This window comes from Carcharhinus amblyrhynchos, chromosome 5 (genome assembly GCF_965287045.1).
Source record: "Carcharhinus amblyrhynchos chromosome 5, sCarAmb.v2.hapA, whole genome shotgun sequence".
NCBI classification, from domain to species: domain Eukaryota; kingdom Metazoa; phylum Chordata; class Chondrichthyes; order Carcharhiniformes; family Carcharhinidae; genus Carcharhinus; species Carcharhinus amblyrhynchos.
In genome coordinates, this window is record NC_137328.1 from 95303530 (window position 1) to 95323236 (window position 19707).

At 40.7% G+C, this 19707-nt stretch overlaps 1 protein-coding gene across 1 annotated transcript; it reads left to right on the forward strand.

Annotated features, from left to right (window-relative positions):
- The first annotated feature begins 364 nt into the window (after window positions 1–364).
- On the forward strand, window positions 365–18091 carry smn1 (survival of motor neuron 1, telomeric). The gene is made up of 9 exons (XM_080189229.1): window positions 365–456; window positions 1025–1096; window positions 3746–3868; window positions 7842–8036; window positions 8139–8300; window positions 13312–13383; window positions 14497–14610; window positions 16609–16672; window positions 17920–18091. The coding sequence occupies exons 1-8, from the start codon at window positions 400–402 to the stop codon at window positions 16660–16662; spliced, it is 849 nt and encodes a 282-aa protein (XP_080045355.1). The 5' UTR covers window positions 365–399; the 3' UTR covers window positions 16663–16672; window positions 17920–18091.
- The last annotated feature ends 1616 nt before the right edge of the window (window positions 18092–19707 follow it).

Consider the following 19707-nt stretch of genomic DNA (forward strand, 5'->3'; position numbering starts at 1 on the left):
GAGAGAATAGAGTAAGACGTTTTACAACACCAGGTTAAATTCCAACAGGTTTATTTGTTAGCAAAAACTACTAGAGAGAATTAAGACAATAACGTTACGAAGGGTCATCCTGACTTGAAAACTGCTGGGATTTTCCAGCATTTTCTGTTTCAGTTCAGAATGTTACCTTCGTCTTGATCGTCTAAAATACAATCATTTTTAACTCGGATCTGGAAAAGGTCTAAATCCCATCCTTCCCCCCTCCTCACAACAAAACATGCTCCAACCCTCCCACTTCGGACGGAATGTTTAGCATAGCCGTCGCCTGATGATGACGCACAGGGAGGTTCAGCCTATCACAGGCAGGGTCAGCGGGGCACGAGTCGCAGTTTGTTGACGTTGCAGTGTACTAGGGGCCGGATGATGGGCGAGGAAAGCGCGGTGGGAGAGGTGGTTTTCCGGAGAGGCTGCGGACAGGTAATGGCTGCACTCACCTAGTGAGCGCTGCGGACGGACGAAGTGGGCCCGGAGCCCGGCCGTGTCTAATTGCCCACTCGCTCCCTCTTCCCCCGCCCGCTCTCCCCTCTACCCCATGTCCTCCGTACCCGCTCGCCCGGCCCCGAGTCCAGCCAGATGCACGGGCTCCTCCTTGGGACCCCGGTGTCTCCCCGCCCCCTCCTCCTCCTCCTCCGGAGTGTGGCGACTAGAGGATTTTCACAGTAACTTAATTGCACTGTTAATACAAGCCTACTTGTGACGCTAATAAAATCATAGCATTTCTACAGTGCAGAAGGGACCTGCGTGACCACAATCCCACCTAGGCCCTATAAGTGTAATCCCACATATTTACCCTACTGATCCCCCTGACACTAAGGGGCAATTTACTTTGGCCAAACCATCTAAGCTGCACGTCTTTGGAGTGTGGGAGGAAACCGTAGCACCCAGAGGAAACTCCGTGTAGGCAGTGACCCAAACCAGGAATTACACTGGGATCCCTGGCACTGTGAGACAGTAGTGCTAACTGTGGTGAAAACTTTTCTTTCAGAGTGATGATTCAGATATCTGGGATGATACAGCGCTGATAAAAGCCTATGACAAGGCGGTAACCTCTTTCAAAGTAAGTGCCAAGGGGAATTGGTGTGGATCATAAGTTCCCTTTGGATCAGTTCTAACATTTTATCACAATCAGTTAAGATGTAGGAAAAGACAACAATATTTTGTAACTAGTTTCAGTTGCAGGTTGGGAACTAGTTTTGAGTAACGGGTGATGTAGTTAGGTGATGTTTCTAAAGAAAGTTGGGGATGGTCAGTTTGCTGTCTATGGAGAGTGTTTTTTTCAAGAATTTATTCTTTATTCATAAAATATCAAACATTACAAGACATTTCAAAATGTCTTCAAACACATTCTACATTTGAATATGTAGAAAATATTCAAATTTTCTACATTGACCATGTTGCACTCTGAGGTGCTTCAATACAATTGTCTTGTGTATATATATATATATATATATGTACATTCAAAGTGAGTCATATAGCCTGAGGGGGTGTGTAAAATTTCCTGGTCTATGGCTGAAACATCTTGCACAGTAAGCTTTGGCTGCCCCAAGATTTAGTGCCTCAGCACGTTGTCCTGAATTTTGCAAAGTGCCTGTCTGCAATACCAGGTTGAGGACACGTCTTACAAACATTTAAAGTTTCGGCTGGAGTATCTCTCAGAGCGAGAAAGAAATTACAGGCTTTAAGCAACTACACAGGTAGGGAACGTGAACTGGAGGCAAAACAAAAAGATCTATAATAGCAAGGCAGAAGAGATTAAATGACAAAAGGGATAATTGTGCAAAGCAAAGAGAAATGATAATGGAACAAATAGAGCAACAAGAATGGAGCTGATGACTATTACCCAAATATTTTTGCTAGAAATGAGCACCAATGAGTGGATATCAGGAGAAAATAAGTTCTGTCTGAGCTGCGTTGGCCCCCTGAAGTGCTTGCATCACTATCTTTAAGTAAATAGAATACTAACAAAGACAAATTAAGGCAATTTAACTTGAAGTTTCCTCCAAGACCCAAACTTAAAATAAGTTGTTCTAGCTCAAACTAAATCTGTCTACTCTGCATCATAAACTAATCCAAATTCTGTCCTGTTTGTATTGATTTAAAAAAAAATTGTGATCAGCTCCTGAATGTATGCACAAAGATTTGAAGCACAGGCAGATACAAAACCTTGTGGAAATGGTGGGACAATGCAGGGCTTTCAGTTGCCTCAAACACAGCCCAAATGACCTGTTCTATTTCAAATTTGTGCTTCACTTCTTTAGGTAGTGGTCCTAGTCATTCCAAAATCTTGCATCTGCAAATGATATCTAATTATGTGATAGAATCATCCATGGGTCCGACAGTGACACTCCTTTTTGATCTGAGTTGCATAATGTTTCATTTGCATGAATCCTCCTCTTTGCTTTTCACAGAATCCTACAGTGCAGAAAGAGGCCATTCAGCCTATTGAGTGTGCGTCAACCACAATCTGACACAGGCCCTATCCCCACACATTTATCCTAGCTAATCCCTCTGACACTAAGAGCAATTTAGCATGGCTAATCTACCTAACCCACACATCTTTTATAATTTCTGAAGATGAACTGAAATAACAGTGAGATGGGCCCAGATAATTGTTGAGCTTTTTTTTACTCTTTTTTTCAACAAAATGCAGAATCCTGCTCAAGGATGCGCCGTGCTTTCTCTATTAGTTACCTTGTTTAACTTTTTCTGGCCAGCTTTATGAAATTGACTGGGGTGCTATGTTTGCTTTGGGTTTATTTTAATTAGACTAGGCTTTCCCAGACCTTACTGAACGCCAGTATCTCCCTGTTCCCTTTTTCTGTTTGTGACTCTGACTTTCCTTATCTCTCCTGATTAGAGTGTGGGCTTAAAGAAAACATCTATTGTTCTCAAAAGAGAATTAAGGTTAATGACTTTTGGATCAAATCTCTGAACTTTGTTTAAAAGCACTGGATAATTACTAAATCCTTTCCATTCAAAGAAAAGAGCAGTACAGCACAGGATCAGGGGAATGTGGCCCAAAGTCTCAAAATATGATGACTTAAATCAACTAGGTGAAAAATAGCATTCTCATAGAGATATTCTAATACCATTCAGCAAAATGACTAGAACTTTTCTGTTTTAGAGCAATAAACCAAATGAAATCTTTTCTTTGCCTATTGCTAAATATGTACCCTTTTTCCTTTCTGGGAAACTACTTGGCCTCTGCTCTGTTCCTTGAGGCAGAAAACATAACAGTAGATGTGAAAGCAGGGTGGAAATGGGAAGGATGTTTCCTGTGCGAGAACCTAGAACTAGGGGTGACTGTTTTAAAAAGAAAATAAGGGATTACTCATTTCAGATGGGAACGAGGAGAATTTTTTTCTGCAGGTTAAGAGTCTTTGGAACTCTCTTCCACAAAAGACAGTGGAAGCAAAGTCTGAATACTTTTAAGGCTGAAGTATAGATCTTTGATAAGCAAGGGAGTGAAATGTTATGGGGAGAATGGGAATCTGGAGTTGCTTAGTCATGATCTTATTAACTCGAGGGGCTGAGTAGTTTACTTTTGTTCCTAATTTATATGTTTGTTTGCTTGTTTGTAATCTTACTGATTTTTGAATATTTTTTTCTGGGGATACAGAATAAAAAATAAGCTTTTTTCATGTATCTGTCCCAGAGATTTACTGGAATATTTTTGATTGTCATAATAATCTGCTTTTCTGTTCAGAATGCCCTGAAGAATGGTGAATATGTTCAGCCATATACCAAGGAAGGCAGTGAAACTGGAACAAAGCAAAAACACAAGAAAAGTAAAAACAGGAAGAAGAGTAATATACATCCAGATAGAAAGGTATGATGAGTCTTGTAATGTCATTTATATCCTGTGCCTCAGTCTGAACTAAATATGTGGGGTATTTTTGGAGAGAACATGGAGGAACAGATAAATGTTTTTGTGGCCACAGATGTGATTCAAAGATGGTATGTACTGGCTGCAGAGCACTCTGAGGGGTCGGGTGAACAGCCAGAAATTGTGATACACAATGGTACCGCAGGCAGAGGTAGAAAAAAGGAAGAGGCCTTCATGCAGAATTTAGGCAGCTAGGAAGCAGACTGGAAAGCTGGGTGCCACATAGAACAATCTCTCCCATTGTCATGCATTAGTAAATAAGTAGGAAAAGGATAGACCAGATGCAAGCATGGCTGGAGAGGTGGTACATGAGGGAGGGCTTTAGATTCCTGGGATATTGAAACTGGTTCTGAGGGTGGTGTGACCTGTACTGGCCAGATGGTTTGCAACTAAACTAAAAAGGGGATTTTCACAGTAACTTCACTGCAGTGTTCATGTAAGTCTACTTGTGACATGAATAAATAAACTTGAAACCAGGGGTTCCCAAACCATGGATCGCAATTGCATGGGTTACGGAGTGATCGTTTGGGGTGGCAAGCTTTGTGCTACAAGCCACTTTTCTCAAATGCTCATTGGGGCAGTTCTTTTAGTGCCCTGATTGGCCACTCTTTCAATGGTCTGATTGGCCATTGTCAGTCTAGAGGTTTCCATATGAACTCAGTCCATGAGTAAAGTTATGACTATGACGTGCCTTTACTGGCAGTTCATTTCAGTGCTCTAACTGACTAATTTGGAAGTTCCATGCGAATGCTTATAAAGTGAATATGTGATTGAAGGTACTTTGAACATGCTGGCAAAAGGCTAAGGTTCCATTACATGCACAAGCATGAATCTTAGCTGATGTCCCATAACTGTCTTCAGAATGATGCTGGGAATAGGAAACCTTTGCTCAATAGCTTTCCCCCTTATGTGCACCATTCGTTGAAGGAGGGAATGTTTAAAAGGGCATCTGGATCCGGGGATTTAGAGTACAAAAGTAAGGATGTTATACAAAGAACAACCCAGCACGGGAAACAGGCCCAACGAGCCCGCGCCGCCGCATCACCCTACACCTATTCTACCCTGCGTGTCTACGAATGGAACCCCTAACTTAGCCAGATTCAGGGGAGAATAGTGTCAATTTGGTAAAACCAATCAGCCTAAGAGCACATCTTTGGGGTGTGGGAGGAAACCGGAGCGCCCGGAGGAAACCCACGCAACCACAGGGAGAATGCGCAACTCCCACAGACACAGGCCCAAATCCATGTATCTGCACAGCTAGCAGTGCTAGTCACCGAGCTGTTGCGGCGCCCGTCTACCGGTCCAGGATCAAGCACACACACCGACACGAAGTACTAGGCCACTCCCGGAACTTCCAAGAGCAGCCCACGCACGACCCACCGTGTGCATGCCCCTCGTTTGACACGAGGTGGACCTCCACCTGCGGAATAAAAAGACAAAAACGTTAATCTTACAAGCCTGCTTTTCCGGTGTCTCCCGAGGTTCTAACCTTATTTAATAGCCCCTACCATAACCCTCCATCCTCGTTTCACTCATGTGTCTATCTAACTGAACCTTAAACGAGTCCAACGTTCCTGCCTCCACCACCCTACTCGGTAGCGCGTTCCATACCCCCACAACTCTCTGCGTAAAGAACCTTCCTCTCACTTCCAAATTATACCTCTCCCCCCTCACCCTTAAATCATGACCTCTCGTATTTGTACCCAGTCTAGGGAGCAGTCTCTCACTATTAACTCTATCTATTCCCTTCAGTATCTTATATACCTCTATCATGTCCCCCCTCAATCTCCGTCTTTCCAAGGAGAATAGTCCCAGTTTCTCCAACCTTTCCTCGTAACCCAGCCCCTCCATGCCAGGCAACATCCTGGTAAACCTCCTCTGCACCCTTTCCAGAGACTCCACGTCCTTCCAGTAGTAAGGTGACCAGCACTGGACGCAGTACTCCAAATGCGGTCTAACCAACGTTCTATACAACTGAAGCATTAGACGGCAGCTTTTATACTCTATACCCCTTCCTATAAAGGCTAACATTCCATAAGCCTTCCTAACAACCTTCTCCACTTGTGACGCAACCTTCATGGATTTGTGAACCTGCACTCCCAGGTCCCTCTGTACGTCTATACTCCTAATCTGTCTACCTTTTATCACATAGCTCCTCTCTGCATTATTCCTTCCAAAATGCATCACCTCGCATTTGTCAGGATTAAATTCCATCTGCCACCTATCTGCCCAATGCACCAATGTTATGGTGAATCTTTATAACACTGAAATATTGTGTACAGTTCAGTGCACTGCACTTTAGGAAGATTGTGGTTGTTTTAGAGAGGGTGCAGAAAAGATTTACAGGAATGTTTCTGGGGTGAGGAACTTTAGTCCCATGGGTAGATTTGAGAAGGGGCTGCTCTTGAAGAAGAGAAGATTAAAAGGAGATTTGAATATGGTGTTCAAAAACATCAGGGGATCTAAACAGAATATATAGAGAGAAACTGTTCCCAACTGCAGAAGGGTGAGAACCAGAGCATACTTATTTAGGTGATTGGCAAAAGAAGCAATGGTGACGTGAATTTTTCAAGCAGCGATGGATGGGATTTGAAATGCACAGCTTGAGAGTATGGTGGATGTGATTCAATCGTAGCTTTCAAAAGAGAATTGGATAAACACTTGAAAAGAGAAAAGGTGAAGCACTGGGATGAGCAGAATTGCTCTTGCTGTGAACTGGCATGGAGATGAAGGGCTGCATGTACGCCTGTGCTGTAACCGTTCTACAATTCTCTATTGCAGATGAGGGTGATAGTTCATGTGTGAAGACTTAACTTAAATGAGATTCTTTCAGCTTTTCTGTATTTGCATGTTGGTAGAACTGGGAGTACCAGCCTTAGGAACTTATTGAACCTATAGAACTGGATTGAGATTAACAGAATAGATTTTCTCGAATTACTTTAGATATGTGACACCAAAATGAGCCTTTTGACCAACCAGCCTTTGGCTGCTCTTGAGCGCTATTCAAGCCTCCTCCTGCTTTTTCTTGAATATATCTATCATTGTAACCTATTCCCTTGTCTAGTTTCCCCATAAAAACATTAGAATTATTTGAGAATCTGCTACTTGCTGGGATGAGGGAATTACATTTCCTTTAAGATGAATGAACTGAGATGGGCTGAATAATTTCCTCCATCCACATTTGTTTTGTGGAAACTGGCTAAAAATATGTTATAACATGTAGTAGGCAGTCTCTGCTCCAGCTCTTCTAGATTAGCATGCCATCAGCATATTTACATAATATTAGGCTGTTCTTAGTTTAGTTTCAAAAAATTTTAATGATAGAAAAATATTCATCAGGTTTGGCAGCATTTGTGGAGAGAGAAACAAATATTTCCGGTCAAATATGAAGTTGTGAAGCAGTCATTTGACAGGAAGCATTAACTCCATCTCTTTCTCCACACATACTGCCAGACCTGCTGAATAGTTGTATTTCAAATTTTGATCTTCTGCAGTATTCTAGAATCTTGACCTTGCATTGAGGTTTTACAAGTTAGTAGAGCTAAAGTTACTAGACTGTGTTCATACAATTCTGCATAGGCAGTATCAACATGCTGTACAAAAGGTGCCTGTGTTGACGACATCAAAATGAAGTTGGTGTTTCAGGACTGGGTTATCTGGATCTGAAAACTTCTTTCCTATACATTCATGTTCTGGTCTTTTTAAATTGTTGCTTCTTGTGCAAACAATCGGTCACTTAAGCCAGTCATTAATAGGTTGTGAATTACTTTTTTAAACATTTAGGATTTAATTTGCCTTCAGTTGCATAAAGTACCCTTTTCTTCAAATGAGTGCTGTAGTCAATGTAATGTTATATTGTACTCAAAGTTGGAATTTAACCTATTTAATTTCTCTCTCTTCCCACTTTAAAATACAGTGGCGGGTTGGTGATGCTTGTAATGCAGTGTGGTCTGAAGATGGTAATGTGTACTTAGCCACTATTCAGTCTGTCAATGAAAAGCAAGGAACATGTGTTGTGATGTACACTGGTTATGGAAATGAAGAGGAGCAGAATCTGACAGACCTTGTTCCAGCTGATAGCTCTGAAGCCGAGAATGAGAGTCCGAAACAGGTGAGCAATAATAACTTGCGCTTCTGCTGCACAAATTATCAGTTATGTCAAGATCTGGCAGGACAAGTTAAAAACCACTTTTTTTTCTATCTTTGTTCTTAGAAAAATGGGTTTAGCCAGCAATCGACAGATGAAAGTGATGCTGTTTCACCCGTCTATAAATCTCGTCAATCAAATGAAGCCAAATTAAAATCATCAATGGATCAGTCTGCCTGGAACCACTGTCTTCCCCCTGAACCACCACAAATGCCAGGATTTGGCTTTGTAAGTGGATGAATAGAAGTGCCTAGTGAGATTTTATGATAGTTGTGTATATATTGAAGTTTTTTAATGTTTATTTATTAGTGTCACAAGTAGGCTTACATTAACACTGCAATGAAGTTACTGTGAAAAGCCCCTAGTCGCCACACTCTGGCACCTGTTTGGGAACACTGAGGGAGAATTTAGCATGGCCATTGCACCTAACCAGTACGTCTTTCAGACTGTGGGAGGAAACCGCAGCACCCGGAGAAACCCACACTGGCACAGGGAGAACATGCAAATTCCATATAGACCCAATCGAGCCTGGGTCCCCATGCTGTGAGGCAGCAATGCTAACTGCTATGCCACCATGTTGTTCTTGTCCCCTAATAAGTATATTGTAAAAAGTGTTTCTTCAAAAAAAAATTTGCTCTGGATTTTTAGCCAAGTTGAAGAAAGGTTCCACAATTCATAGTCTGCATGTGGGCATCTCCTTGCTCTTGAAATTAGAGGGTTATGGTCAGACTTTATATCCCTTTTGCTGCTTTTCCTCATCTATTGTCACTCTGGGCCCTCAATCTTTTGTCCTTTTCCCCACTCCTGTGGTCTCAAATGGTCTTTTCTCTTAAATTCTGCATTCTAGTTTATTTTTTTCCCCTCGCTGCATTACCTACTTTCATTTTTTTTGACCTCACTGCAGTTTTTGAGCAGTGAGTGCCCCAGTATGTATCTTTTTGAATGATGCACACAGTGGGAAGGGAACTCAACTATCACATCTGCATGCTAATACTTTCTAGAGTTTATTTTGTCAGTGGTGTTGGCAAGGCTAACATTTGTTGCCCATCTCCAATTGCCCTCGAGACTGTGGTGAGCAGCCCTCTTGAACCACTGCATCCATCTGGTGCAGGTACACCCACAGTATTGCTGGGAAGGGAGTTCCAGGATTTTGATCTGGTGTTGGAGAGAGTGACTGTTAAAGGTGAAAGATGGGATGCCAATCAAATGGGCTGCTTTGTCCTGGATGGTGTTGAACTTCTTGTGTAAATGGAGTTACACTCATCCAGGCAAGTGTATAGTATTCCATCATACGGTGTATTCTGATGAAGAGTTCGTTCGACTCGACGTTAATTGTGTTTCTCTCTCCACAGATGCTGCTGGATCTGCTGAGTATTTCCACCACTATCTGTTTTTATTTTGGTATTCCATCACACTCCTGACTTGTGCCTTGTAGATGGTGGACAGGCTTTGGGAAGTCAGGAGGTGAGTTAATTGCCCCAGAATTCAGAGCCTTTGACTTACTTTTGTAGTTAGTGTTCCTGTGGCTTGTTCAGATCAGTTTCTGGTCAATGGTGAGCCCCCAGGATATTGATTTCCTTGCTTTTTCCCCATAATGTTGCACATGTTTCTATTCTGGAATGCCTTGATTAAACCTGCTTCCACTACAGTTCTGGGCAGTGCATTCCAGACCCAAATCACTTTGTGAAAATGTGTTTTCTCGTATCACATTTGCATTGTTTGAAAATCATTTAAATCTATGCCCTCTCGTTCTTCATCCTCTTACCAGCAAGAACATTTTTCCCTATCTACTGAGTGCAGCTTCCTCATGACTTTGAGCATCTCTATCAGGTCTCCTCTTCACTGCCTCCTCTCTGGGGCAAATAGTCCCAATTTGTCCGCATAACTGAAGTTTCTTATCCCTGGAACCATTCTTGTAAACCTCTTCTCTAATGCTTTTAGATCTTTCCTGCATACCAACATCTAGGTTGTTAATATGTCAGGAAAAGTCAAGGTCCTAATACCAATCCTGGGGAACAACTATAAACTTTTCCAGCCCAAAAATATCTATTAATTGTTACTTTGTTTCCTATTATTTGGTTAATTTTGTATCCATCTTGCCTGATTACCCAGAGCTATAACAGTTCAAGTCTGATTTGAGTGGCTTCTGAAAGTCCATGCACATCACATCAACACCGTTACCCTTATCAACCCTTTTTGTTATCTCCTCAAAAACACTTCAGCAAGTTAGTTAAATATGATTTCCCCTTTAGAAATCCATGTTAGCTCTTCCTAATCACATTTTCAATTTGACTAATTCTGTGTCGAATAATTGTTTCTAGAAGTTTACCCACCACCAATATTACACTAACCAGTCTGCAACTGCTGGGACTATTCTTGCAATTTTTTTTTCTGAACAGGGGCATAACTTTTGCAATCCTCCAGTCCTCTGGCAGCTCCCCTGAGTTTGGAGAAAATTGGAAATTTATGGTTTGTGCACCTGCAATTTCCATTCTCATTTCCTTCAGTATCCTTGGATGCATCTAATAAGGTCTCGGTGACTTGTTAGTTTTCAGTACGACAGTCTGTTTAACACCACCTCCTTATCAATTTTGAATCTTTTTAGGGACACGGTTTCCTCATCTGTCTCCGTGTCTTGAGTAAATCTATCTCCTTGGTAAAGACGGATGCAAAGTATTCATTTTAATACCTAAACCATGCCCCCAGCCTGTGTGTAAATTTCCTTTTAGGTCCCTAATCGAAAGGTTATCCTGACTCTAGCTCTATTTTCTTTCTACAGATACTGTCAGACCTGTTAAGATTTTCAGCATTTTCTGTTTTTGTTCCTGTGGTGTCACAGTTGTTCTCATTCGCTGTCTGAATTACTTGCTGTAATGGGTTGGTTTTCTTTTGAGATGCAGGTTCCTTTTTGCAGCAGTTTTCTTTTTCGGTTTAAATAACACTCTGCTTTATTATTCTTCCTGCCAAAGTGGACAACCTCACAATCTCTCCCAAGATTGTACGCCATCTGTTAATTCTTTTGTCTGCTGATTTAACCCATCTATGTCCCTTTGCAGACTTTTTGAATCTTCCGTACAACTTGCTCAGTGGAGAATTTCTCTTTCTCTCTCTCTCTCTTCAATTTTACTACCACTCCTTGATACCACACTCAGTGAAATGCTGCCTTGATGTCAAGGGCAGTTACTGTCACCAAGAGTTCAGCTCTTCTGTCCATGTTTAGATATTGGGTGTAATGAAGTCAGAAATCGAGTGGCCCTGACAGAATGCATATTCGCTATTGGCAAGTGGGTTATTTCTTTGTTCATGTGCTTGGTAGCACTGTTGATGATACCTTACTTCACTTTGAGTACAAGGAGGTTGATGGGGTGGGAAGCACCAGATTGGATTTGTCTGGCTTTTTGTGGACAGAACATAAGTGGGCAATTTTCCACATTTCCCAGTAGATACCAGTTTTGTAGCTATACTGGAACAACCTGACTAGGGATGTAGCTAGTTTTGGAGTGCATGTCTTCAGTACTATTGCCAGGAGTGAATTAAGTTAGCTGAAGATTGATATCTGTGCTACAAAAGATTCAGAAAAGAACTGAAAGCTTGACCACCAGCTTTTAATCCATTGAACTGTATGGACTTTTTAGGGAAGCTAAAGCCTAAAAGATTAGGAGGAAAAAGGATTTTTAAGAATAAGAAATTGGTTTGTATTTTCTGGAGGAGAAAAAAAATTAATGATTGTTGCTCTTCCACGCAACTGCGAGGCAGTGACAAGCACGAATAAGAAAAAAAACTGGAGGTCATTGACTGGTTATTCACATTGCAGGGTCCCCATCGTCACCCTTCTGGGGCTGAATTTTTTGAGGGTGTGGTGGTTTCATCTTTGACCAGAAACTCATCTGGACCAGTTACTCATCTACCTGGACATATCACTGTCGAAGTCCTGAAATGCACCACCATCTCCAGGGCAACTAGCAATGCACAATAAATGGGTGGCCTTGCCAGAAGAACTCATACCTTAAACATGGATTTATATTAAATTTAAAATGTTAATGACTGATGTGTGGGCTGTCACTTTGTGCAGTAACTATTTCATTGAATCCTTTAATCTTTCTCTATTCACTTGGTCTAAATAGATTACATCATAATGTTGATTCTCAATTCTTGTATGGCATAGCCCAATTTCTATTAATGCCATTGAGTCTAAATCTTCCTGCAAAGTAATAAATAAAGAGAGCGAAGAAAATTACAGCACAAAAACAAGCCCTTCAAAATATTTGGTTCCAATTCTCCCAGTTTATCTACATTCAGAATTGGGTAAATGAGTGAGATGAACAGTCCTTATATTAAGATATTAAGGTTTAGAAATTCTTGATAGACAAGTAATTGTTCAGTGGTATAGGCAGAATGTTATTAGAAATGTAGCAACTATTTATGCACTTGATAAACTGGGAGAATTGGAACCAAATATTTTGAAGGGCTTGTTCCTGTGCTGAAATTTTCTTTGCTCTCTTTATTCTTTATTACTTTGCAGGAAGATTTAGACTCAATGGCATTAATAGAAATCGGGCTATGCCATACAAGAATTGAGAATCAACATTATGATGTAATCTATTTAGACCAAGTGAATAGAGAAAGATGTTGGAATTCTTGATTATGTGTTGTACCACTTCCTCAAGCTAGTGGACGATAGAAATATGTGTATGGGAACAGGGGTGGATAAATGTGATTAGGAGTATTTCCTTGCTTGCGGACTGATAGGGACTGGTTGGGCTGAAGGTCTTATGAGGAAAGGCTGAGAGACTTGAGGTTGTTTTCTTTAGAGAGAAGAAGGTTAAGAGGTGACCTAATTAAGGCATACAAGATGATCAAAGGATTAGATAGGGTGGACAGTGAGAGTCTTTTTCCTCGGATGGTGATGGCTAACACAAGGGGACATAGCTTTAAATTATAGGACGGATGTCAGAGGTAGGCTCTTTACTCAGAGGGTAGTAAGGGCGTGGAATGCCCTGCCGGTAGCAGTTGTGGACTCGTCAACTTTAAGGGCATTCAAATGGTCATTGGATAGGCATATGGATAATATTGGAATAGTTTAGGTTAGAGGGTCATTAGATTGGTTCCACTGGTCGGCATAACATCGAGGACTGAAGGGCCTGTACTGCGCTGTAATGTTCTATGAATGACCTGCTTCTGTTATATCTCCTATTTATTTCCATATATAAAGTAAACAATTTTTTGTTTGTTTCTACAGCCTGGTACAAAGTTTCATGGTCCACCGCCTATCCTACCTGGTTGGTTACCAACAGTTCCAGCAGGGCCACCAGTGAGTGAGTTTCTTGTTATGCAATGCCAAAAAACATGTGGATAGACTTCTTAGGCTGGCTGCTGTGTATAACTAATTGCAGTCAAGTGGAGGAGATGAAAAATAATCTTTATGCTGAAGTCAATGGCATTTTTGAGTGTGTTTCTGAATTTTTAAGCAATGGTGTGTTGCTGCTTTAAGTTTAAATGACATGAAATTTAGTTAGACTTGTTCCTTTTCAGTGCCTCCTAAGGGAAATTGTATAGTGGATCTATACATCTGTTCATGGACATGAAATGAACTCATTGTAGAAATGCTTTATTTGTAAAATTTTCTTCAACTTTCAGTATTTGCAACTGTGAAAATGGTGTAATTTTTGGAATCTAAATTGTATGGTTTAACTATTTCTATAATTTAAATTCTTGGTGTGTTTGTGTTGACAAGCTATGGAGTCTGTTAGTGCCACATTTTTTTCTTTAGTCCCTGTTCTTGAGTATGTTACTGAGAGTCTTTTAGGTTACAGTTGTAGGGTGAGAAAGGATATCTATCCTTTTTTTCAATTGAGGTACATGGACTGGAGAAATATTCTACTCTTTGTGAAAGAATGATGTGGAGATTCTGGCATTGGACTGGGATGGGCACAGTAGGAAGTCTCACAACACCAAGTTAAAGCCCCAACAGGTTTATTTGGAATCATGAGCTTTCGGAGCACTGCTCCTTCCTCAGCTGGGTGGAGGTAGGCTCACAAACATGGCATTTATAGGCAAGGACACAATTGCAAGATAATTACAGTTTGGAACGTGAAGAATGGTTGGAATGCGATAAACAAGTCTTTACAGGTACAAACAGTGTGCGTGGAGAGAGGATTAATCACAGGTTAAAGTGGTGTGAATGATCTCAAGCCAGCACAGTTAGTAGGATTTTGTGAAAGAAAAGTTGAATAATTGAAATCTGGCCAATACGATAGAACATGATCTCCTTTAGTTTATGTCATTTCGTACAAATTTTGTTTAAAAAAAACTGATAAATCCACATGTTTGAAAGAGGTTGAGACAACTTGTTCTGAAATTTTTCAACCCCGAAAATTTTAAGTCCATCTTTAACAAACTGAACTTTACCTCTTCCCAAATGTAGTTAATTCCGCCTCCACCTCCAATGGGTCCAGATTCAACTGATGAGGATGATGAAGCTTTGGGAAGCATGCTGATAGCATGGTACATGAGTGGCTATCACACAGGTTATTATTTAGTAAGTACTTGTAATCTAAAGTAAAACTTCTAAAAAAACTGTTCTAGTCTTCAATTATATGAACTAAATATAAGAACCGTGATCCATTCTATGGGATGCTTATAATTTAAAGTATTTGTGCAATTTTTTGCCTATCTGGATTTTCTTTTCTATGGTCTTAAGGTTTTAATGTTCATGTGTCACTTAGCCAAGAATCTTTTAGAAAGTATCACCGCAGTCACTCATCAAGTTTGTGCAGTGAGTTGTTCAAGTATACAGATGAGTTAAATAATAAATTTTGTTCCTAATGTGTATTTTAGATGAAAGTAAGAGCTTTACTGCATCTTTAATGGACGGTAAACAATGTCATGATTATTGCTTCGAACGTCTATCCAGTATACCCTGTAACAATCTGTGGACGTTAGACGTGAATATGATTGAGCTTGACTGCATTCCCCTTACCTCTGTCTTGGTCATTGTGCCGTAATACAAAAGCAAAATTCTGCAGAAGCTGGAAATGTGAAATAAAAACAGAAAAAGCTGGAAATACTCAGCAGGTCTGTCATCATTTGTGGAAAACGCAACAGAATTTGTGTTTCAGGTTCATGATCTATCATCGGAACTTTCTTTCAATTAAAAGCACCCCCCCATCTAGATTCACACATAAATAATACTCCTGTGGGTGAGGTGCTTGAAGGACTGTAGTCGCGCTAAATCCTGTGCCCATTTAATAATAATTAGGAACATTTTTAGCTCTGCTGCTAAAAAGGAATCTAGGTTTTTATAGGAACAATTTTTCAAAAATAAGTTACTGGAATGATTGCAATTGATATCTGAATTCTTTAGTAAGTAAACTAGGCAAATCAAAATAATTGTCACTGAAGATGTCTACCTTTAATGCAGTACATATCCCCATGGGACAGAACACACAGCTGTCATGAAGCAGTTATAATGTAAGATATTAGATATCTCAATAAATAAAAGTAAAATACTTCTAATGTAATAGATTTCACAGCTTTTATTTCAACAAAAAAATCAAATTGACTTGTGTCTGCAGTAAATTGGCTTTAGTAGATTCCACCAATTTGTTACAACGTCTGTTGCATTATATTCTTCTACCATCAATGCAACTGTGCTATAATTGTAGGCTAGGTGTGTTTGGATAGGAACATATCAAAACCTCAAGCCTTGATCTTCAGTTGTCATTTTATGATTTGAGTTGGGTGAGAGTGTCTTGCTTCAATGTTAGTCTACTCTGGTCCCCAGCTACTGACTCCATCCCACTCCCTGGCAATTGTCTCGGTATCAACTAGACTGTCTGCAATCTAGGTGTTATATTTGACCTTAAGATGAGCTTCAGACCACACATTTGTGCCAACACTAAGATTGCTTATTTCTGTCTCCTTAGCTCCATCCCTGCTCAGCTCATTAGCTACTGAAACCCTCATTCATGCCTTCCTTGCCTTTAGACGTGACTATTCCAATGCACTACTAGCTGGTTTCCCACATTCTACCCTCTGTAAATATGACTTTTGACAAAAAATCTGCCACCTGTGCTTTAACTTGCATCAGGTTTTCATGTGTATGCTGACATATTTAAGGGTGGCACAGTGGTTAGCACTAGGTGGGATCACTGTTGGTGCAGACTTGATGAGCTAAATGACTGCCTCCTGCAACATAGGGACTCTATGACCCAGGTTGATGTCTCGTCAGGCAGTTTTAAAATCCTTATCCTTGTTTTCAAATTCCTCCATGGCCTGGCTCCACCTTGTCCTGTAATCTCATCCAGCCCCACAAGCCTTTGAAGTATCTGCATGCATCAAATTCCACCCTTTTGAGCATGGGTTTTTAATTACTTCAGAATTGGCAATTCACTTAAAACTACTTATGTGTCATATTCTGTTTCTCAATGCTTCTGTAAAGGACCTTGGGATGTTTTATTATGTTAATGATGCCAAATAAGAATGTTGTTGATGAAGACGAGCCTGATACTGGTACTCATTCTGTTTTTCTTTGCAGGGTCTCAAGCAAGGGCGAATGGAAGCAGGCATGAGGAAAAGTCCTCGTTCTTAGTTTTAGAATGGTGAGTTTATATGTCTTGTCTGTATGCTGAAGCTACTGAGCCTTGCTGGATGTAGCTAAGTTGTCTGGGCGACATGGACGTTGGGCTGAAGGGCCTGTTTCCATGCTGTAAACCTCTCTGACCTCTACATCAGCTCTCTGACACCTCATTATGTATAAGACTAGATGGTGAGAATCTCCAAGCTATTCATCTGGAAGAAGGGATTGGGGCAAAATCCAATTCTGTATGTCCAGCATCTACATGCACCTTCCAGCATGAGCCATTGGATGAGAAGAAGAAGCACTGACAGACTCTTTATAACCTCTACCTAACCCAGGGGCAGTGAAGCCAATTGTAGAGTCCTGTTGTGGTGATCAGACTTGCATTTGAAGCTGACGCCTTCTTTCTGGATGGCATCAATGCCGGGTCTAGCAATAAGTCATACACTGATAATATTGGGGGGTTCTGATGCATGAACAATGAAATAATGACTTCACGAGGATACATTCCTGGTCCATTTTAGAACTGCTATAGCAAGCATGAGATTAACTTCATATAGTTTTCCATTTTTATGTTTGTGGCTAACCCATTAGCTAAGTTGGTAAATAGACAGTATGCTATAGTACTGAACTGCACAGACTGGGAAGGTCTGGACTCAGTTCTGCGCTTGTTGAAAAGCCCCTCGGAGCTTTGCAGCTTTTTTTTTGTTCAGAATGTCTGGTCAATGCATTATGACTTCTAGGTTTTTTTCTTCTGCCTTGTTTCCTTTGCTTAGTTTCCTTTTGGAGAATTAAAGAAAGTCAGATCTGTGAGCCCACACTCATGCAAAATGACAATAATGTGGCAATAAATTTTAGGTTGATTTTGAATCATTGTTGCTGATTAGCTGTTTCACTTTGGCCCATTTAACCTGTTGAATGTCATTCTGGCTGTTTTACCACCAAATCTGAGTTCTGAGCATTGGACAAATTTACTCAAGTTCATGTGTACCAGTTGGTGAATTGGACTATCTTGTACTTGCCACATTCCCTGCAACTTTTAAAGCTATTGTGTAACAGAATCTGGTTTGGGGTCTTGAAAGGGCCAAAATGACAGCAAGTACCTTGTATCTCTCATCTCATTTATCTTTCCTAAACAGTACTATGCCGATATGTCTTGCTGTGTGACTTTGAAATTGCACTATAGGAAATGTCTATTGCAATATTACCCAACCTGCATGCTTTCTGTGCTTGAATTGGAAACATTGACACTTTTTTTTCCTCCTGCAGGTGAAAGTTTCTCTCCCAAGGAGAGGAGTGCAACATTTTTGAAACGGATTATGTTTAAAATGTTACTGGGTATCTGTACGAATAAGCCATTAGTACATTTTTGGGGTTCTTTGGGATTGAATATCTGCTTTGTATTGAATAGTAAATAAAAAAAAATCTTTTGTTTCAATGATTTCTTTTGTTTGTCATATAAGCTATATATTTTGACTACACGAATAAGAAGGAAAACCTTTTTACGTTTCCTCGCCCTTATCACTCAGATTTTAACCAAAGTTATTAAAGCATCAACATTACAATGTATTGAAATGATTGGGCTGTGGATATTCTATCAATCTCAGCTGTAGAAAAGGAAGTTGCACCAGCAATTAAAAAAAATGGAAATAGATAGATTTGTCAGCCTCAGTGAAGAGAATTCTTTTGAAACTGTGTGACCTCATTCTCACCTCTGAGCCATCTAGTTTCCTCGTATCCTAGTTTCAGAACTGTGCCAAGGTTAGGAACTGTCTCTGCCATGAATGGTGTCAAGAAGAGCAATATCATATACTGCACAAGGAGGCCATTCTATGATTCATCCCATCATGTCTGTGCCAGCTGTTTGGAGATAACCAGCCAGTCCCACTCATTGCCTCTTTTCCCCATAACCTTCAAATGAAAAATATTTTAAGGCTAATATTGAATCTGCTTCCATGCTGTCTTTCAAACAGTGCATTCCAGATCGTAAGTTAAGAAATAGGATAAGATCCCACTGAGTTAGCTCCACCATTCAGTAAGATCGCCAGTTGCTGTGCAAAAAAATGTATCACTTTCACTAATGACATTAAATTTGTCTCGCCTGGTTACTAAAATCTTGCATTGGAAACAATCTCTCATTTACCCTATCAAAGTCCTTCATGGTTTTGAACTCCTCCATCAAATCTCCTTATGATCTTCTCCATTCCAACCCAAGCTTCTCCAGTCTTTTCACGGAAGTGAAATTACATATAAATTAGGCGCAACCTTGTTGGTGTACACTGCTACCATTGCATCAGTGATGGAGGGAGTGAATGTTTGTGATGGGCTTCTTGAGTGTTCATAGAATGCCTACAGTACAGAAGGAGGCCATTCAGCCCATCAAGTCTACACCAACTACAATACCACACAGGCCCTATCCCTGTAACCCCACATATTTACTCTGCTAATTCCCTAAACGCTAAGGGGTACTTTGGCATAGCCAATCCACCTAACTTGCAAGTCTTTGGACTGGGAGGAAACCAGAGTACTCAGAGGAAGCCCACGCAGACACAAGGAGAAAGTATGAACTCCACAGTCACCTGAGGCTGAAATTGAACCTGAATCCCTGGTATTGTGAGGCAGGAGTGCAAGTCACTATGCCACCATGCTGCCCAGCTGGCAAGTGGAGAATATTCCATTACACTCCTGACTTTGCACCTTGTAGATGATGGATAGGCTTTGGTGAGGCCAAGAGGTGAGTTATGTGCTGCAGAATTCCTAGCCTCTGACTTGCTTTTGGAGCTGCAGTATTTATATGGCTAGTCCAGTTTCTGGTCAATGGTAACCTCCAGGCTGTTGATAGTGGGGTTAATGCCTTTGAATGTCAGGGTGGGGGAGTGAGGTGGCTAGATTCATTCTTGTTGGCGATGGGCACTGGAGAGTTTAGCAGTGATATTGTCCAGGCCTTTTTGCAAATTGTCACGCCACTTTCGAGAATCCAGCCTCCACCATCCTTTGCAGCACAGAATGTCAGAGATTCACCACCCTCTGTGAGAAGAAATCTCTACGCATCTCAGT